This window comes from Trichosurus vulpecula, chromosome 1 (genome assembly GCF_011100635.1).
Source record: "Trichosurus vulpecula isolate mTriVul1 chromosome 1, mTriVul1.pri, whole genome shotgun sequence".
Classification (NCBI taxonomy): Eukaryota; Metazoa; Chordata; class Mammalia; order Diprotodontia; family Phalangeridae; genus Trichosurus; species Trichosurus vulpecula.
The window spans coordinates 157,603,006-157,625,496 of record NC_050573.1 but is presented as its reverse complement, the minus strand read 5'-3'; the positions used below and the strand labels follow the sequence as shown (position 1 = coordinate 157,625,496).

General features: G+C 38.3%; 1 protein-coding gene across 5 annotated transcripts in view; it reads left to right on the top strand.

The window, feature by feature from the left end:
- The window catches only part of SLC26A7 (solute carrier family 26 member 7), a 278,008-nt gene that overhangs the window by 45,681 nt on the left and 209,836 nt on the right, over positions 1 to 22,491 (top strand). For all 5 annotated transcript variants that reach the window (XM_036741696.1, XM_036741699.1, XM_036741697.1 and 2 more), the window contains exon 2: positions 22,029 to 22,333. In XM_036741696.1, the coding sequence (XP_036597591.1) occupies positions 22,141 to 22,333 (193 nt within the window). In that variant the 5' untranslated portion in view covers positions 22,029 to 22,140. The remainder of the gene's footprint in view (positions 1 to 22,028; positions 22,334 to 22,491) is intronic.

Genomic DNA, 22,491 nt, shown 5'->3' with positions numbered 1-22,491 from the left:
CAGATGTGTTTAAACAATGGAATGAAGGTAAAATCCATGAAAATTTAACCCTTGCTTAAGAGTTAGAAGGCCTGAATTAAAATTCTGTTTCTGCCACTTTTATTGGTATGATTTGGGCAAGTCACTTAACCTGTTTGAGCATTGGACTCCTCATTTGTAAAATGAGCATGTTGGACTAGATGCCTCTAAAGTGCAGTTCTAAATCTATGCTCTTATGATTTGGTGTCCAAAATGGAATGAATTCTCTTTCCCTTCAAACTTGTCAATTCTCTAAACTCTTTTATTTCTGTTGAGGTTGCAACCATCCTCCGAGTCACCCATGTATAAATTTTCAGGTTCATCCTTAGTTCTGATCTGATAATCACTTCCACTGAGGGTGTACAGAAGCCAATTCCTATGGGCTGGAGAGAGCTGGTTGTTAAATTTTCTATGTGAGTATTTACATCTCAGAAACAGGCAAATACTACAAATCATAGTTTGTTTTGTTGATTGTCTAGACTTAAGAAATTGATGGAGAAAATGTTAATAATGCAGGTTAAACTTCAGTGTTGTGAGTACAGCCCTCACCCCAAGAGCTGCTTATTAAATACTTTCCAGCACACCTCTACCCCCACCCCCATATTTAATGAGGAGCCAGATCTTGTGGACTCTACCTTTACAACATTTCTAGCATCCATGTTGCTTTTCTCCAATCAAATGGTTATCATTCTAGTTTAGGACCTTATTTTCTTGACTTTCCTGCTTGCCTTGACTGTTACGATAATGTCCCAATTATTTCCTATAACTCCCAGTCTTTCTGTAGCATCAATTCATTCTCCACACAGCAAACAAGATAATCTTTCTAAATGCACACGTAGGCTCAATCATCTGAAAAGTCTTTAAGGGTTTCCTGTTACCTTTAGGCGAAAGCACAGAATTCTTCAGCCTGGCATTTGAGGCCCTTGACAATCAGCCTCTAACTTTTTCAACTTTTTAAAAAAAATTTCTCCCCTTTAATCATGCTCCATTCCAATCTAACCGCCCTACTAACTGTTTCTTGAACTGAACATTCCATCTCTCACCTTTAGGTATTTATATTCGTGGTGTCCCGTGCCTGGAATCGTTCCCTCCTCATTTCTGCCTCTTGAAAAATTTTCTTTCTTTCCAGGCTTGGCTCAGGTGCCACCTCCCCCAGGAAGCCTTTCCTGATCTTGGCAGTTATTAGTGTTTTCTCCTTCAGATTTACTTATCTGTTACAAGTTGAATTTCCGGAATCCTTACTCTCAGGGCAGAATGTTAGAGCCTTGAGGGAAGGGACATTTTGTGGTTCTTGTCTGTTTTTGTATTTAAATGGAAACTGCCTACAGAGAATCTTGCACATAATATATACTTATTAAGTGTTTGTTGATTTCAGTAGGTAGTGAGTAGAAAACAGATTAAAGATGAGAGACTGAAGATACAGATATTAGTTTGGGCTTGGTGAGTTTGGGGCCTAGAAGTGATCATGGCTTGAATTAGCTAGCTGTCATGGGATTAGAAAAAGAGGGAGAGATTACATTACCAAAGACTTGGTACAATTTGGTGACTGATTACATGTCTTTGGGGGCAGAGGAAGGACATATTTAGGGAGAGTAAAGGGCAGATGGCTTGGAGGTTTTGAGGCCAGGCAACTGGAAAAAATGAAAAGACAGGGGGACATGAGTAGAAAGGGCCATTTGGGAGGGAGGACTAAAATGATGAATTAGGTTTTATACATTTTGAATCTCAGTTTGCTGGCAGGGTGTCCTGTTGGAGATGGTCTTCCTACAAGCAGTTGGAAAAGGAGATTGTTTTATAGGAGGGGCAGTAGTACAGTGAATGGTTCCCTGGTCAGCAGAAAGGGTTTATAATTTTCCAGGAGGGGCAGTGTCCATAGAGTATAGCTTAGATTTAGAAAGCCCTGTGGGGTCCAACATCTCCCTCTGACCCAGGGCAAGCTCCTTAACCTGCTAGTGCAGATTGTAAATTACAGACTAGCTGCTGATCTTTATTGATAGAGGCAGTTTCCAAAACCAGAGTGAACCATATAAATGAAATCACGAATCCAAGAGCACCCCATTCCCACCAGTATTCAAATAGATAATACGTTTTATGTGGTCATGGTCTGTTTCATTTTCTGTTTTTGTATCCCCAGGACCTAGCACAGTACCTGGCACATAATAGGCCTTGAACAAATTCTTGTTGAATTGAATACATTTGACTGTGTAAGTAGGTTTTTAAACTAAACATTTATCGATTGCTTTCATTTTGGACTATCTCCCTCCCTCATCCTCTACCCATCACATTTTCCTTTGTAACAAAGATTTTAAAAGAAGACAAACAAGAAACAGTTCAGTGAAATTAACCAATCTATCCATATATCCTGAAGGTGTATGTGATCATACATATCCATAATATCCCAGTTTGGCAATGAAAGGAGAAGGTCATTTTCTTAATTCTTCTCTAAGACCAAGATTAGTTATTATAACGACCCAGAATTCTGTTTCATTTTATCCTTCTTAGGTATTCTGATAAAAAATGGCATTGCCCTGTGCAAGAACCAGATCCGTATGTGATGTTAGGCTCTTTAGAAAACTGGTGTAATTTAGATATCAGGGAATCAAAACATGTGCAGGAAAATCTGCCAGTAGGGCAAGGGCCTAATGTACACACTAGTGGCCCCTTTCAAACTCTAATGTCCACAAAAGGCAGATGGAGTATTGTTTCTATGGACAAGTAGATCATTTAATACAGAGAACAGCTTGAGCTTAGCTTCTTTACACAGAGACCTTTAAATATATTTTATTTCATTTTCACAAAGAATTAAGGCTGTGGCACATTGAACTGTGGCTTGAATTATGGTTTAGTTCCTGATGCTGTAAGTGAAAAGAGCAAGCCCATAGCAACAAGATTTCTTATTTCAAGGCAATAGGCAAGCACTATAGGTTTCAGTTAAGTATTTTGGATTTTTTTTTGCCACCCTCCCCTTCATCTTTCCCTTCCTAGTCCTCTCCACTCCTACTCACTGTTTCCCATAGCTGGGAAGGAACTGGAGATCAGAGAAGCAGCTGGCCTTACAATTATGGCTTCCTTCTGATCTAATAAAAACCTCTCCATCACCATGTTCTGGTTTTATATCTTTGATTTGAAGGTTGTAAGCTGTATCAAAACTCCAATGGCTTTTACACTGTGCCATTGCCTTTAGGTATATTGTATAAATAGATACCAGAGCAGTGGTTACCCGAAGACTTCCAGGATGATGACTGGTTCCAGGAAGAGCATTGCTTATTAAGAAACAAAAGCTATCTAAAGTTAATTTTTGACTTGGTGGGTCTATTTTAAAAGAACTGAATGATTGGTTTGGTACCATGAAAAATCCACAGATGGTCTATATCTGCTTGGTTCTTTATAAGGGATAGAAGTAGGGACTGGAATTGTGATTTCATTGATATTGGGAACTCTCTGTACTACTGCAGATTGGCGTCTTCTTGGAGAGTTACTTGGAGCTCTGAGAAGTTAGGGGACTTGTCCATGATCACACAGCCATGTCAAAGAGAACACTAACGGAGGTGTCCCAGATTCGAGGCCAGCTCTCTATCCTCTATATGGACAAGGTGCCTTGTTCACAGTCACACAACTAAGAAATGTCAGAGGCCGGATTTGAACCCAGTACTTACCAATTCCAAGCACATCATTCTACCCCCTACTCTAGGCTGCCTCTGCATATCTGTGTCTACATAGAATATCTCTTTTGTTCTTGAAGCTCTGCCTTAAAATTCTAATACCGTAAAGCTGTAGTAAGACTTCTGGAACACCCTATGTTTTATATGCGTTCTTGATAAATTTTGGGGCAAGGATTCCAAGATGGGATGGGCTTAACAAGATATTTGGAAGAATAGAAGGAGAACGTTCTGAAAGGGAAGACAATGGACTGTGTGCTGCTGATTCATCTCTCACCACTTCCAAACTTCTCTCCTCAAGAAAGGACTTGTTTACTGTTAGAAAAGTGACTCCCCCGCCCCACGCAGTCGCACTGTTGCGTCTCTCAGAACTCTTGGTGCTTAGGTTGTTTCCAGCTGCCCTGTACCAATAGATTTTCCAGGGCACACATACCATATATCTCTGCGTTAGAGGAGGTGACTGAATTTCGAAAGGGGCCAAGACAATCCCAGTGGCTATATTTTGGGGGAAAATGAAAAGCCAAAATGTGTGGGTAAGATGGCAAATCCAAGGAGAAAGTGATAGAGGTCAGCTTTAGGTATACGAAATTGGCTTATTTAGTAGCTACTATATGGACTAAAAGATTCTTATGCTACCATAGCATTATATGAAAACACTGAATTATAAATAGTTCATGTCTGGCAGGTCTATCATATATTCCACAAGGCCCTCAAATCCTAAAAGAATGATGAGTTTTCTTCAGGGGAAAAAATAAGTTAGATAGAGCAGATGACCGAACTAGATGACCTCTTGTGGTTCTTCTTGGTCCTGTGATTACATAAAAATACAGGTATTTCTGTCAGCTAGTGTGATTGCCCATAAATTAAGGCGAGGCCATTCAGCCAAGACAGCTGCATGTTATTCATTGAAAAGGTTGGAGGAGGTTGGGAAATTCTCATGTTTCATGAAGAGCGCATTTTAAAAAAGTGTTACTGTTTTTTATGAATCATTTGAGCAAAAGTTGTGATTAACTGCTGTATGTTTTATGACAATGCCCTTGTCTGAAAGTGATGGAAAATATTGATGGAGAAATGGAGATACTGTGTGTGTGTGTGTGTGTGTGTGTGTGTGTGTAAGTAAATAGTATGGTATGACAACAGTGAAAGCCATTTGTTGTTTCTTTCCTTTTGGTTTAAAAAACAACCTTGTTTTTCTGAACAAGTTAAATATCTTGTGGCCTATTCTTAAGTCAGCTTAGGGAAACCAAGTGTTTTATACAAGTCAAACTTAATGTATCCCAAACAGAATTCATCATCTTTGCTCCTAAATCCACCTATCTTCCATACTTTTATTTCTATAGTAGGTACTATCATTCTTCCAGTGTCCTTAATGACTTTCCCTCATTCCGCATATCCAGTCATCTGCCAGATCTTCTCTTACCTCTGCACCTTCTCTCACATCTTATACTTTGTCTATACTTAAACCGGTAACACCTTGGTTCAGGCCCTGATTATACCTTTTGTTTAGATCACTGGTACCTCTGTCTCAAACCTCTTCCCACTTCAGTCTATCCTCCACACTTCTGCCAAAGTTATTTTCCTTAAGTGTATATCTGAGCCCTACTCAGCCAACCTCAGTGACTTTCTGTTACCCCAAGAATCAAACATACTAGCTTCTGAAGCCCTTGACAACCTTGTCCTGACCAAGTGTCATAGCCTCATTGTACATTATGCCTACTCTGGCATTCTGTGGTCCAGCCAAACTGGCTTCTCTCTCTTCTTCACACACAACACTGTCTTCTGTCTTTGTACCTTTGCCCGTCTTTGCTAGAATATGCTTCCTCCTTATCTTCACCTCATAGAGTCCCCCCACCCCTTTCAGGACTCACCTGAAGCACTGCTTCCTTCATGAAGCCTTTCCTTATCCCCTGGATTGCTAGTTAGTGCTTCCTCAAACTACTTGGTACTTAACTACTCTGTACTGATTTGTATTGTTTTCATTTTACAAGGTGTCCCCAAAGTCTTAGTTCAGTAGGTTAAAACTGCATTATGACTTTTAGGATACCGTATTCTGTATATACTTACATGTATTCTACTCTTTCCTATTAGCATGCAAGCTTGTTGAAAGTAAGGATTGTTTAATTCATTCAGTTGGTTAACAAGAAATCTAGATGCTTCAGTACTTAATATTTTTATAAAAGCAGTTAAAGTTGTGTCCGAATTCCACAATCTTACTATTTTGAAATTATCATAATTGCAACCACTTCTTTCTTGTGGGAAGCAGTGTGACATAGTGGCCAGGGTGCTGGACTCAGAGTCAGGAAGGCCTGGCTTCAAATCTGGCCTCTTCTAGCTATGGGATAAAGGATAAAATCACTTTACCTTTGTGAGGCTTCAGTTTTCTCCACCGTCAAATTGGGAGGATAATAATGCCTATAATACCTATCTCTAAGGGCTATTGTGAAAGTCAAAAGAGTTAACTTAAATGCTGTTCAAAATTAAAGTATTATGTAAATGTCAATTATTATTCCTCCATTGAAGAATTATCAATACATTATCAATATAGCCAATCTTCTTTTACTATGTTAGATAGAAATCTCCTTAAGAAGAAAGATCATAAGGCAACTGGGTAGCACAGTGGATAGGGCATCAGTTTTGAGTCAGGAAGACTGGAATTCAAATCTTGATTCACATACTAGCTGTCATATATACTTGATTCACATAGTAGCTGGGCAAGTCACTTTGTCTGCCTCAGTTTCCTCTTTCATAAAATGGGGATAATAATAGTCCCTACCAGGTTTGTTGTAAGAATAAAATTTTGTAAAGCACTGTACAGATGCTAATTATTTTTTAATATTTATCTTCACATCTCCCTCAGAAGTGAGAAGGATGCTCTATATTTATTTTTATGAATATTTGTTGAATTGGACACATTCAGAACAGTACAGTCAGAAATCATGAAGAGAAAGTTTTCCTTTCCCTAACCAATTGAAATATATGTGCACAAGGGAAAGAGCACAATTTCCCCTATAAAAATAATGTTAAATTTATCTCCTAAGGGCTATCATTAGCAACCATAAACAGAAATGCCAAGATTTAGAGGGCGAGGCTTCCCAGGTGAGCTTGGGATGGAGGCCTACAGGAAGTTGGACCTCCTTATTCTAAAGAGTGGCTTACTTTGAATTCTTATGCTTGCTATAGGGTAGAGAATTATTTTTAGTTTCTTTGCTTAGTCTATCTTTGGGGAATTAATCCCAACACAGCGAAAGCAAACATTTAGAGGGAAAGGAGCAACTAGAAAAAAGTCTGATGTATAGTGACCTCTCTGGAAAGAAATGTTATAGGAGATGTATTCACACCCATATTTAGGGCTGACTCCAAGGATGTGGGCATGTAGTTTCTAATAAATTATCCGGTTTCCCCTCCTGACTCATTCCTTTGAGGAGAAACAAAGAAACTCAGAATTCCCACAAGTCTTGAAACATTGTGAAATAGGGTCGGTATTGAAACATTTATGAAAGCTTTTGGGTGAAAGTGGTCCTGGGGGAGGAGTAACTGAAATATCTTGAAGTAATCCACAGGCTTGGGGACTGAGGATTGATGAGGCCAGAATCTGGAGAATTCATGTAAAAAAATGGTTCTTTGAAAGGAATTACTCACTAGTGAAATTTAAAAGATACTTTTCCTTTGGACAAGCCCAGGTACTAATTCTAGTAAGAATAATAACTCTTTAGATATTTCAAAGGAAATATAATACTACAGTGATCATGTTTTTTATGAACTGAATATTGGTCTGGTATAGTCTGGAAAAGTTTATTCCCTCTTCTCTTTGCAAAGATTGTTTAAAAAAAATACCAAAAACATTCTGGAAAACCCGGGACTTATAACTTTAGCTTGCACTTCCATACTGTTGCCTCTATTTTCGATAGTATTTTGACCTTGGACCATGGTTTTGCTTATGTGAATGAGAACTTTCACACGACAAAGAAAAAGGTTAAACAGGGTCAAAGTGAAATTCCTCTCAATGGCCAATTTATTACCACTTTGGATTCTTCAGTTCATTTTGCTGACTTCCGTATATGTGGATGTATTCTGCAGCATTTATCTCTTTCTAAAAATTTCACTTATTGGGATAGCTTTGCGAGATAAACATCTCGTCTCTCTGAGAAACCCCGTAGACAGAAGTAATATAGTATTTCTGGAGGCAACTCTAGTAGCAAACTAATAGCAAAGAATTTGTGATAAAGAGTATTGCTTACACCTTTCAGTTCGGACTTTGGAGAAAAAAATGTGTTCATTGCATAGAGTCTCTTGGCACCTAAAAAAGGGGAAAGTAATGGTGATTATTATTATTGTTAATTATTTTTGTCCTGGTAATAATAAAGGCCAATTGTAGAGTAGAGAGTTGCCTTTGGAGTTGGAATGATCTGACTTCAAATACTGCTTCTGACACTTACTAGTGGTGTGACTCAAGGCAAATTATTGAACCTCTTAATAACCTAGGCAGTTCTCTCTCCACCCCCCCTCTCTCTGCAGTCCAGTTAAGTGACTTGCCCAAGGTCACACAGCTAGTAAGTATGTGAGGTGACATTTAAACTCAGGTCCCTCTCTGATTCCAGGACCAGTGTTCTATCTATTGCACCACCTACCTGCCCCTATGTTTTTGTGCTAAAAGCAGGAACACATTCTTTATTTCCTAGAATGATAAAAGAAGTACATTTACTATATGAGCAATATAATGACTGTAGTACATAGCAGAGAATGATACACAGATTAGAATAAGCCCAGAGGTAAAGAACAAAATTTAATAAAAACTAAAAATTGAATAAAAAACAAGATACATCATTACCAACGGTTCTTTAAGACTGTAATTCACCAACAAGGTGCCAATCTGGTAGTCAACAAGTTAACAAACATTTATTAAGTGCCTTCTATGTTTCTGGAGGCGTTCTAAGCACCTTAAGGTCACACAGAAAGGCAAAAGCAATCCCTGCCCTCAAGAAACTAAGAATATCCTGGGGTATAGGGAGACAGCATGCAAACAACTATATCTGAACAAGATATATGCAGGATAAATTAGAAATAGCACTACCATTCAAGGGGATTGGGCAAAGCTTCTTGTAAAAGGTGGGATATTATCTGGGACTTGCAGAAAGCCAGAGAAGTTATGAGACATAGAGGGAGTTCTATATTTAGAGTTCCCCATCCTGATGAAATGATGGGTCTGGTCCAAAATTAAATACATAAAACCAGGACTTAGTGATTATCCTTTTATCTATTCATTCAATAAGCTTTTAGTCTATGCCTACTTAATGTTCAAGGCACAGAGACTATACAAAGATAAAAATGAAACATTCCTTTTCCACTAGGCTGGAATCCCATGAAAGATTTTCAGAGGATATTTGTGTTGCACAGGACCTTTACAAGTCATACAGTCCATTCCAGTCCTTCCCCAGCCCATACTGGCATCTTCTTGAGGGCCACAGCTAGCTAACAGATACAGCTAGGTCAGGCAAACCATTGCTTGACCAAAGGAACAAAATTGGTCAACAGTTAACTGTCAATAATTCATGAGTTCTCCCCAAAGAAAAAGGTCTTAGAAGTTTGAATTTCAGGCATGTTTCTTGTCATTATGGCTAGTGAACAACCTTTCCCCCACTAGGTGGCACTATGACTTCATGCAGTTGTTGGTCCATTTAACCCAGTAAAATTTCAAAACCTGAAACATTTGCTTGGATAGTTTAACGTAAAGGTCTGGTTTAGTATCACTAGCAATATTATTAATGATGCAGCAGTAATGCTTCATGCATTGATTTCAAGGTACTAAATATCTCACGTGCACCCAAGCACACATTTCTCAGACTAAAACACAAATGTATGCAAATAATTATGCATTTACAGAAGTCTTTATGGTTTTCACAACAATCCTATGAAACTGGTAGTACCAGTATTATTTTTCCAATTTTAAAAAGGGAAGGAACAGAGACTCAGATATATTAAGTCACTTCACCATGATCCTGTAATTAATGTCGGAATAGGGATTCAGAAGCAGGTTTCTTAATTCAAATACAATGTTCTTTCCACCACCACCTACTGCCTCAGGTCTAAAAACCATAAATGGAGCCTAAAAGAAAGCAGGAGCAGAAAATTTTAAAATGTGAGAGATTCTTCTTTCTTATAAAAGAGCTTAGCACAATGCCTGGCACATAGTAGGCACTATATATATAAATGCTTATTCCCTTCCTCCTCCCCCACCCCTCCCACCCAGATCTATTACTGTTTTATTAAAGTTGTAATAAGAATGTATATCTATTGGGAAATGTTGAGTATGTTTGGTATAGACTGAGGCTTATATGATCTTATACAAGTTGCTTAACTTTCTGGGCTTCCGTTTCTTCATTTATAAATGGGGAGGGGGTTGGACAAGATGGCTTTTGAAGTCCCTTTGAGCCTAAAATCATGATCCTAAGAGATTAAACTGATCTTTGAGGTCATGGAAGTGTGGCATGGATAAGGAAAGGGAAGGAGTGAAAGTGATAGAATATAATTCTTATACCTAGTGCTTGTTGATTGAACGACTAAAGGAAGAATCCTGGCTCTACCACATACTATGTGTGTGACATTGGGCAAGTGATTTCACTTCTCTGGGTCTCAGTTTTTAAAATAATAAAAACATTAACAATAGTAATGATAGTAATAACGGCTAGCATTTATGTAGTGCGTTAAGGTTTGTAAAGTACTTTACAGACAGTATTTTATTAATTCTTATAATAGCCCTTAAGGTAGATACTATTATTATCTTCATTTTGCAAATCAGGAAACTGAGGCTGAGCAGTTGAATGATTTACCCAAATCCAACAGCTATTACTAGTCCGAGTCAGGGATTCGATTCAGGTTTTCCTGACTCCAAATTCAGCAGAATCTCTCCATGACTGCAGCTGGCTCACTAGGAAATGGACTAGATGACCTCTAAGGTCCCTTTCGTCTCTAAACCATTGCTCCTTATGCTGTTTAGAACCATAAGGTTTGGACAAATAGGCTACAGGAGTTTAGGGTGATAATTCATTCATGCATTTCGACTACTTTGGGGCTCTTTACTGTGCTCAAGAAAGTTTTCCTCCCCTTCTAGTGACATCACCCTCTTGCTAGGTGAATACAGTAGGGATCAGAGTGAATGTTTAATCGTTTTATAGGGGTCACTTGCCTTTTCCCAGGTATAAAAGGTCCCTAACTACCTCTGCCAAACTCCTATTTCCTGACATTTTTTCCCTGTCTCTTTTAGAGGTTGTAAGCCAAACCCTTGAGTCCCATTAACATTCCTAGCTCCCTCAGTGGTCTGGTACTGTGAAAATTTGTCCTGCCTTCAAGGAGATGGCCACTTGACTTTGGATATAAATACTGTGAAGCCTGAAGTGTTACTCTAATAAACTAGTTTTTGCTTTCATTGATAAATGATGGACACGAGGCACTAGACAATGTTACGTACATTTCAATACAACATTCAAGGATTCAATTCAGCAGTGACTTATTAGGCACCTCATATGCAAGTACCAGGAATAAAAGGATAGGAAATGTTTTTTAAAAGAAAAGGAAAAGAAAGAAGACGCCCAAAGAGTTTTATCAAAAGCATTGAGATCAAAACAACTCCAAAGCTAATGCTCCGGGTGCAGTGGAGGGAACGCTGGGAGTTAGGGTTATTGGTTCTAGTCTTGACTTTACCCCTACCTAGCTTTACGATTGTAGACATCCCATATCACTTCTTTGAGATTCAGTTTCCTGGGTTAGACTAAGTGATCTTCAAGGTCCATTTCTATAAATAAATTCAAAATAGGACTACATTATCTCTAAATTCTGGGGTGTTGGTGTTAAATCTTCCTCCTTCATGTTTCTTAAGTGATACTGAGAGAAGGTAGCCTTTCTCTAATACTCCTTTCTTCCATCTATCCATGCTTGCCTATCCATTCCTTACACACATAATGAATGGTTGGAAAATAGTGTCGGGCTACCTTCATCAACCTCCTGACCCAAGGAATTGGAATAATAATGACAGGTCACATTTATGTAGCACTTTAAGGTTTGTGAGCCACAATCTTTCTTAAAAGTTATTTATTATCTCTTGTTTTTACATCATCTTCATTTCCAGATAGATCTTTTCCACTGTCACGTAACCACCTGGATCACCTTGAGCAAGTCGCAACCTCTCCGTGCTTTCTGTTTCTCAGCTAAAAAACAAAGGAGTTAGACGAGATGACACCTGAAGTCTATTGCGAATCTGGGTCCCTGTGATCCTTCTCCCTCCCCATCCAGTGAAGCGTCCCTTGTAACAGAGAATAAAAAAGAAGGGAAAAATAATCTGTTCAACAGAGTTAACCAGCGCATCGGCTGGCAGCGTCTGAAACTGTCCGTGCCCATGGTTCCCTACATCAGCAAAGAAGCGAGGGAGTTAGGTTTTTTTCATCTCTTCATTAGGCCAGGGTCAAGCTTGGTTGTTATAATCACATCCTGTTAAGGGTTTCGGTGATGTTATTTCCATTTCCATTGTGGTAGTTATTATGTCTATCATTTTCCTGGTTCTGCTTTGTTCTGCAGCAGTTCATAGGAATTTTCTCATGTTTCCTTGAGTTCTTCATGTTTATTGTTTCTTATAGCTCAGTATTATTCCATTGCATCCATGTACCATGATTTGTTTAACCTTTCCTCATCTTTTTTCCCAATAAATCTATGAGGTAGACATTGCTAGTGTCATCATCTCCACTTTTAGGGATGAGGAGACTGATACTCAGGGATGTTTATTGATTTGTGCAAATTTACATGAATACTTTATGTGAATCAGTATTCTAATCTGACCCTTCCCCTGCCCCGCCCAGGTTTAAGTCTAGTACACTTTTAAATTAAACAGAGGACACTTGGGATTGCTCTATTTGGTTCTTGTAACCTATGAATAGTTCTGTCATTAAAAGGAAGGGGGCATGTGTTTAGTTTTAAAGACAAAGGAACATGATAACAACAACAATAAAAACAACAATAATAACTAGCATATATATAATAGTTTACAATTTTCAAAGTACTTTAAAAATACTGATTTATCTCCATAACCATACAAGGACAAAAATGAAATATGCAGTTCCAGCCTTTAAGAGCTTATATTTTTGTTATACATCACATCCTAGAGAAAGAAGGGACTCCACTATACTAAATTCATTTCAAAATAGCAGTCAGTGTATCATCTGCTTCATTACAATCCAGCAATCATGAATAGATGTAATCAGTCAGGAGATATTTTGATCATGCTGTACAGTGTACAAAGAGATACATTTAAAATAGAATAACTCAATTAAATTCAGTTTAATGTACCCAGTACTTATTAAATACCTTCAATGTGCCAAGTGGGGCAGCTAGATGACTTATAGAGCACTGAGCCTGGAGTCAGGAAGACCTGAGTTCAAATCCTGCCTCAGACACTTACTAGCTATGTGACCCTGGGCAAGTCACTTAATCTCTATTTGCCTTAATCTACTAGAGAAGGAAATGGTGAACCACTTCAGTGGTCATGGGTCACAAACCACTCTTGGTCCATGGGGTCGTGAAGAGTCAGATACAATAGAATGACTGGAAAACAACAATGTGCTAAGTAGTGTGTTGATTGCAGAAGATACAAAAACAAGAGTCTCTGCCCTCAAGGAATTTACATTCTGGTATGTATGAGTTACACAACTAAATAGATATTAAATGTGTACCATATAAATTCAAAGTGGAAGAAAAAATGCACTTGCATTTTGGGAGACTGTGGAAGCACATGCTTAATTAAGTGATGATTTTAGCAAGGCCAAAATAAATTATCCATGTTGTCTACCCTCTGATATTTGAAAGAAATGAAAAGTATTTCCGTTACTATCCTCTTGAGAACATTCATTCAATCCAATTTAATTTAAGAAACATTTATTAAACACCTATGATGTGCAAGGCACTCAGTGCTAGTTATTGGAGATACAAAATCATTGATACAGGCCTTACTTTAAAGGGTGTCACGTTTTGATAGGGGTGAAGAAAACATACATAGGTAACAGATGCAGGGAGAATGAGATAGGTTCACAAAACCCAAGGAATACGAGTGAGAAGTCTGAGGAGAAAAAGATCTCCTTCACCTGGGGAAAAGGGTGGAGGGGAGAAGAGGGTAGTGTCTGCAAAGGCTTTATGGAGGAGTTGCTTCCCAAGCTGGCCCTTGAAGGAATGAGGCAGGAGCACCAACAGAATGTTAACTCTAGAACTTTGTTGCAAAGATCAAGTGTTCTAACTAGAGTAAAATTCTCTTTTTATTAGAATAGGTTTAAACTATGGACATGCAGTTAAAAAAAAAGAATTTATGGGGGAAAATGGAAAGGGGCCCTTTGTGCTCTAAGATTTTTGTTGAGAAAAATTGTATTCTTTTTGAATAACAATGGAAGACTGAACAGGGACTAGAATACAGGCAATCCTCAACTTCCACAGGGGTAATGTTCTTAGAAAATGGTGCAAAGGTAAAAAATGTTAATGTTGATATATTGAACCTATAGGAAATAAGAGGTTAGGTTCCCAAGACCACCAAAAACTAGATATTGCTGAAAATATATTTTATGAATATAATTCTTTATAATGAAACTCTAATTTTGATAATATGTATTCTTCCTGAAACAGTAACATGGATTAACACATAAGATGAGGTACACAAAATAAAATTGTTAACATGCAAAACATTTTTCTCACTTAGTAATTCCTTAGAATTCTGTGACCTTTTGTGCTAACATCTCCAAAAACCCCCATTGATTTCAAACAATATTCACTTTTCATAATACATGAAATCTACAGTACCATTAATACTGTATAGCAAATAAAATTCTTAAAGCTAAAACAGTTTTTTAACCTGAATTTTATCTCCCACTGTGTCAGATGGTTGCATGAGGGCATTGTACTATATAAAACTATAATCATCTATTAACACCAAACTCGTGGCTGACAATGGCTGTAGACATCTGGCATGAAGTACAACACCTTTATTTTCCCACTAAGTTGCACCACTGACTTTGCATGCTTGGGCTTAGAGTCCGAAAGACTGCCACCATGCTTTTTGGGCATAATTGCAAAACAAAATTTGAGTCTTAAAGGTATACAATAAAATAGGCAATGAATGCATGGGAAGCATTTTACAATGGTAGGGGGAACATCAGTGAAGCATCTAGTGGGACACCAGCTGCTCCACAAACTTGCATGCATCATGCCTTTCTCTGTTGTGCATAGCCTTAAATATGCATGGTTACCAATGCAAAAATGAAAATGAAGTTGCTAATAAAATCACAGGAATGCTTGAAGTTGTTAAATGTACAGGTATTGAGGATTGACTGTCTTCTTTCATCTAGTTGACCAAACTGGAGTTTAAATTTTCCCAAAGTATCCTAAGTATCTTTCACATGTTAGTTACTTATAGAACTGCCATTTGTGGTAGAGTACTTTTATGAAATTGGGTCCTTCATTTGTCTGCCTCAATTTCCTCAACTGTAAAATGGGAGCAATAACAACACCTGCTTTCTAGGGTTGTTTTGAAGATCAAGTGAAATCATATTTGTAAAGTGCCTGATACATAGTTGGCACTTAATAAATGTGTATTCTGTTCCCTGTCCCTTGCTTCAGATGTGTACTCACAAAGTACTTTGGTTACTTGAGTCCTAAGGAAAGAATATTTCCATCAACACTTAAAAATATTTTAAATGTCATTAGGGTGAGGTGTCTATCCATCCATCAAAACAGAATAAAATATGCCATGTCTCTTAGCGGACGGTTTTATGAATGACTGTGGCCAAGACCAATGATCACTTAAGAGCCAACTCTTTGGTCATAAAACTTTCCACATTTAGATAGGCTAGTCCTCAGAGGACAGTCCAAGGGCCCATACTCTAAGCCTCTGTGGCTTGATCGGACTTGCCAAGGCATGAATACCACTGACATAGCCCTTGAGAACCCAGCATCAATTTTGTGCCGTGAAGAGACAGTGGCATAGTACTAGAGCAGAGAAAGGAAACAGTGGGTCACATCCTGCCCCCCGCCCCCACCTAATGTCTTAGAGTCTTGGAGTTGGAAGGGACCTCAGAAATCATTTAAGTCAATCCCTCCATTTAAAAGATGAAGAAATTCAGTACCGGAGAGAGTAATTTTCCCGAAATCACGTAGCTTGTTAGTAATAGATTGAGGGTTAGAATCTAGTTCTCTTGCCTCCCAATCCTTTTGGTATTTAGCTTCCAACATGCCAGGTGATTATCTGTCTTCAGAGTTCAGTATTTCACATATGTTTCATTATGTTAAACATCTTTTAGTATATCTATATCTATGCAATAAAAGAGTTCACCTTCTGTTTGTGGGTTTTTTTTTTTTTTGGTTTTTGGCAAGACAATTGGGGTTAAGTGACTTGCCAAAGGTCACACAGGTAGTACATGTGTCAAGTGTCTGAGGCCATATTTGAACTCAGGTCCTCCTGACTCCAGGGCTGGTACTCTACTTACTGCGCCCCCTAGCTGCCCCAAGAGTTCACCTATTGTAATACTTGTAGTCATATGTATATGTACATGCATGCATGTGCATGTTTAAGTCATAAATGCTAAACATGTTTATTATTGGACAGAATCATAATCCATGCCTAATATAAATCCAACAACTTCTAATGGAAAATTACAATTAAGATACAAGTAAAGTGAGACAGTGAGGCCGTCAAGTCATTATACATAATAAAGCATCCCATTCATCTAAATGAAATCTTGAGTCTGGGACAGCTAGGTGGCACAGAGAGTAGAGCACCAGCCGTGGAATCAGGAAGACCTGAGTTCAAGTCTGGCCTCAGACACTTGACACACTTACTAGCTGTGTGACCTTGGGCAAGTCACTTAATCCCAATTGCCCTGCCTTCCCCTCTGCAAAAAATAAAAAAAAAATAAAAAAATAAAGAAAAAATAAAAAGAAATCTTGAGTCAAGAGATGAGGATTCTAGATTTAGAGTTATAAGGGACTTTTGATATCATCCAAGTCAGGGGTTCTGAACGTTTTTTGTTGTGTCTTGGACCTCCTTGGCAATCTGGTGAAGCCCGTTGACCTCTTTTCAGACTGTTTTTAAATGCATACTAAATACATAGGATTTGAAAGGAAATCAATTATATCTAAGTATAATTATCAAAATATTTTGAAAACAAGTTCATAGATCTCAAGTTAAGAACCTTTGATCTGGGCTAATCCTTTCATTTTATAAATGAGAAAACTGAGACTCATTCATAAAGAAAAGATGATGTGACTTGTTTGTGGCCATATGAGTGACCAGAGTCAGCAAAGCTGAGATTCAATCTAGGTTCTTTCAGTTCATATCCAACATTCTCTCCACTCTACTATGTGTGTCCATAGCCCTTGAAGTTATTTGAATTTCACACAAAAATGCCATTTACAGCCTGCCATTGAGCAGCACTTCCCTTTTAATTTACTTCTCTTGGTCTCTTGTCCTCTAATATGATACTGCCCTTTGTTACACTGACCCAGCAACATGAATTTGCAAAATAGATTTGGCCACCAAGAGTTTTTGAATGTCACTTTGTTCAAGGTATCAGTGTTAACCGAAATATGAATTGCATTGTTATTGATCAGTTTGAAATGAACAAATAGAAACTGACTTAAGACCCTGAACATCAAGGATCCATAAGTTGCATGATCCTATTTTCCCAATAAATGGAAAAATATAGCTCAGGTCATAATAAAATACTAAGCTGGATGAGAGGACACTGCACTATTAGGAAACTAAGATTTACCTCTGGCTAGGAAGCTAAGTGGTTTAAACAAAACAGAATAGTTTGGAAGGAGTCACATCAAGGCCTGGTTGACAAACTTTCCAACTGGGCTTCCCACTGGATCATTTATATAGAAGTACCCAAGAGAGTGAACTAACTTAATAGGACTGACATCTTGTGGGAACACCCAGAAAAGTCTCTATTTGTAATGTGGAGAAAAGTCTACCACTAAAAGACCAGTATCAGAAATGGCTCTTATGTGCACTTCAAGGTGAAGGAGGGAGGACTATTATCCTGCCATTTTCCTCCAGGATGTAAAGAAGGAAAGATAAAAGTCTTTGAGAAGGATCTCTAGAATCAAGTGGCTAATGAAGTTGCCAACACTGAGTATAGTTCAGGACAATTATTATTAGCCACCTGCCATTTATTGACTATCTTCTAAATGCCCGGGGTACCATACTAGGTCCCCTGGAGGGAGACAAAAGAAACAGAAGACCAGGCTCATGTGTCCTTAGATATCTTTTCAGAGTCCTGAAGGATACTAGCCAAGTACTTACAAAGCAGGCAAAGGATCACAAACCAAGAAAATTTATGAATGTAGTTGCAGAGAACTTTTATGTACATACATACAAAAATAAGGCACATGTTGATAGGACATTGAATTTATGGAATAAGTAGATGTGGTGATAGTTAAGGTTGGGAGGCTTCATGAAGGAAGAGAATCTTTATCCTAGCACGACACCTGGCACATAGTAATTGATTAATAAATGCTTCTTAAATTATTGGCCAGGCTTTTAAAAGGAGGGTAGGGTGATTGGCAAGTATATAGCTTGAGAATAGTGTTGTGGATAAAGAGTCGAACTTGGAGTCAGAAAGACAGCAGCTCTCTAGGGCTATCAGCTATAGATAAATTACCAATAAAATTATGGTCAATATTCCTCCCCTCCCCCAAAAAAGCCCCACCAAAAAACAAAACAGGTTGAAGAGAATAAGTAGTGTGTGTGTGTGGTATACATGTTCCATGGAGTGAAGCAAAGAGTTTGAAGGGGGAAGGTGAGGCACTCAGGGTTCCTTCATTTTCAAGGCTGTGGGAACACTAAGATTTGGTGCTGTGTCTTTGGAGATCATTTTATGGCAGGTCTTGAAGTACTTAGCTGGTATTTTAGAGTTCAAAGCCATTTATTACTGGGAGTTTTAGAGTCAACATTTGGGAGAAAAAGCACGGCCCAGTGGGATAAGCACTGTGATAAGTAGATCCGAGTTCAAATTCCATCTTGCTTACTATCTGCATAACCCTAGCAAAGTGACAACTTCAGTTTCTTCATCTGTAAAATGAAGGAGCTTGGGCTAAGTGACTCCCAGTTTCTTTCTAACTCTAAAATGATATTTTTAGAAAGTGATTCTTGCTGTTGCACTCTATGTGAGTAGCCTTGGAAGGGAGGAAGGCTGTAGACAGAGAAGCTGTCCAGGAGACTTTTCCAGCGGTCCAGGTGATCTGGGCCTGTAACAGGAAAGGGTCTATGGGGATGAAAAGGAAAGGATGAATTACAGAAGCATGGTGGAAGAGGAAACCACGTGAGGCTCGGTGATGAATTGGATCTGGTGAACAAGGGAGAGAGACGACGATGTTAACACTGTAAGTAGAGCCAAGAAGAGAGTGGTGTCTTTGACAACAAAATAGAAATGAGAAACTGGGGTAGTTGTGAGGTTTGGGGGCTGGGATGGGAATGATAAGGGCATCCAGTTTTTTTTTAAGAATGTATTGTCTTGAAATTAAATTGGACCTTCCCTCTTTGGCATGTGGAGGAGAGGGAAAGACATATGGAACTGGAGAGTGAATTGACGTCAGCTACTGAAAATTATGTTAAAGCTTATCTAATTTTCTTGAACTTTATGAGTCTGTCCAGTTGCCCTGGGAATTTCATGTAGGTGAATAGACTTCTTCATAAAGTTTTTGGCATTCCTATTTATGATCTGAAGTGGATCTTCCATGAATCAAGCTTGTTTTGTGAGGTTTTGGCACTCCCTAGACAGAATATGTAAGTATAGGAATCAATCGAAACATAGAGTAAAAAAAAGAATAAGAAAATAAGTGAATTTATTGTATAGATCCTTGAAAAAGATTCATTAGACCAGGATTCCTTCACTTGGTGCCTATAACTTAAAATATTTTGATAATTGCATTTCAATATCATTGGTTTCCTTTATAATTTTATACATTTTAACAATATTATTTCAACAAAGTATCCATAGGTTTCACCAGATTGCCAAAGGAGTCCATGATACAAGAAAGGTTAAGAACCCCTAATTCAGATCATTGAAACATTTTTTTTTCCAGAAGAATCAAAGGGCATGGAATTAGTTTATATTTGAACTGGTTCTCTTCCTCCTATTGGTTCTAGAACATTGTGAAACAGTTTCTGTTTCGCAATTATGAAAATCCATCTTTAATTCTCAAATATGGTATGTTTGTGTATGTTAGTTGAATTCTCATATGTAACTGTTTCATTCAATGAGCATTTATTAATTCTTTGCTCAGTGCCAGGCTCTGAGATTACAGAGACAAAAACCAAAATAGTTCTTGCATTTACAGAGTTTACATTGTATTATCTGTAATCAAAATGGTTTATTGAAAATGGTTTGGATTGAGCAAACAAATAAAGCTTTCTGTTGATAAATTTCACCTTAACTTTCAATGTCTACCATGAAATCATAGACTTACGGAAAGCACCGTAGAATGCCAGAGTTCGTCATCTGGTCTAGTCTTCCATCCAATGCAGAGCACCATTCTGCCACATCCATGTCAGATGATCACCTGAATAGATTGCAAATTCATGACCTTGATATGTTTTGAGGCTTTTTTTGTGGGGGGAGGCTATAGGGAGGGTCTATAGAACAAGGATTTCAGATGATTACAAAATGGAATTAATAATGATTGCTTATTTGTGAAGGAAAGAAACAAAAAGCATAAGACAGTTAAAATGATGCAATATCTCTTTAGAACTCCTGAAGTTGATGTAGCTTTGTTGTTGACACAATGATGATAGCAAATATCAGGTGGTTTCACTTAGACATGAGAACATAAGAAAAAGGGTCTGGAAACACTGCAAGCCAGAGTCTCTAAAGGAGGTGATAATTATAGGAATCAAATGGTTTGGACAGTTTGGAAAATTGGCCCAATGACTACAAAAGGGAAGAAAGCAAAGCAAATTCTGACCTGTGGACAAAAATATTAATTGCGTATATATAAGGCACTGATAGGTTGTAAGGCAGAAGCAGGTATATGTCAGAACACTGTATAGGAAACCAGTGAGGTCATCCTTGGAAAGCAGAGAAAGTAGCTATTCACCTTAATTTAAAAACAAATGGAAAAAAGGTACAGCAGGGGACCAGAGAAGTGTCCAAGGGATCCAAGAGTTTTGTTATTCTAAAGGCTTCCAGAAATCAGTTTTGTATTCTCTGGACGAAAGGGCATTAAAAGGGGCCTCAGTGAACTATATACATAGTATTCTCTTTCTTGGCTGTCAGAGTTTTATTTAATAAACTGTTTCTTTGGTATAATTCCAATCGCACAGCTCATAAATGCCGGTTTTCTTTCTTTAAAAAAAAATGACTGCCTCTCCGAACTACTATAAAATGTAAAAACAAAGAGTATATGTATTTAATGAAACTATAAAAATGGTATAGGCACCAAAAACCTTTGGGGGACACTTCACACAATGATTTGTACCATACTGTCATTCCTCAATAAACACCAGTCACAATAGAGTGTGTGTGAGAAGTAAATGATGAAGAGGAACAATCAGGAAAAACCCAAGGAGCAATTGAAAGGGGGTGGGGTGGGGGGGAGAGGGGGCTGTAGCCACAAGTATTCCATCCATTGTCATGCTTATTTTGTTAGTCTGTGGGATGAAGTTTCAGTTTATTTATGAGAACTGGAAATTCCTTTCCCCAGACGGGGCAGCCGGCTACCTGAACATTTTTCTATGAATGAAAACCTCATTTCACAGGGAATAAAATGATGAGAAACATTTAACAGATTTCTGTAGCTTGCTTTAACAGGAGAAGAATCGCCAGTGCTTAATAGGCTGCAAACAAAGTATCCTATCATTCTCAAAGGGAGGCTTGGTTCTGTGAATTAATTTTGTACTCCAGAGCCTCCAGCAGCTTTATGCCTATGCATAGCTTGGAGGGAGAGATTGGACTAGCTGAGAGCTTCCTGGTTGTATTAGCATAGCCCAGCCCACTTCCAACACACGCCCAGCACTACCTCATTAACCATTGGGATTGGAGCCAAAAGCATAAGGCACTACAGTGAATATAAGGGAGAAATTACTGGATAGAGAGCCATAGACTAACAAAGCTAGACATACTACTTTTAAAAGAACAGAAACATGTTACACTAACAAGGGGGCCATTTCTCCATTTCCTTCACATGAGGATGCATGGATTAAATGCATATTTGGAGTTAAATTAATTAGCCACCCCAAAGCCAACCAGAACTCAGCTCCAGATAGTTAAGTGTTTCTCTTAATCTCTCTCTCTTTCTTTCCTTCTTGTTTTTTTTTTTCCTCTTTAGCGTTGACATTGTTAAGCACTGAAAAAACTGGAGGCTGGCACCGAAGGGAGGTGTGCTTGAAACGAATTTCCTTTCCTGAAGAAGAAACGTTTGGGAGGAGGGGACCTGGAAAATGACAGGAGCGAAGAGAAAAAAGAATAGTGTGGTATGGAGGAAGATAAACTCCTTCCATTGTGCAGACATTAAACAGTGGTGTCTAAGGCGACTGCCAATTCTGGAATGGGCACCATGCTACAACCTGAAGGAAAATTTGATTCCGGACACAGTGTCGGGGATAATGCTGGCAGTCCAGCAGGTGACACAAGGTAAAGTAACCTTATTTGATTTTTTCTCCCTTGTTCTGGAAACTAGCTTTCCCTTTTACCTCCTGGGTATTGTGAAGAGACCAACTATTAAAAATGCAGCTTAAACAATACAATTAGGAAATAGCAAGTGGACATCTAATTTTTTGGGGGGGTGGGGA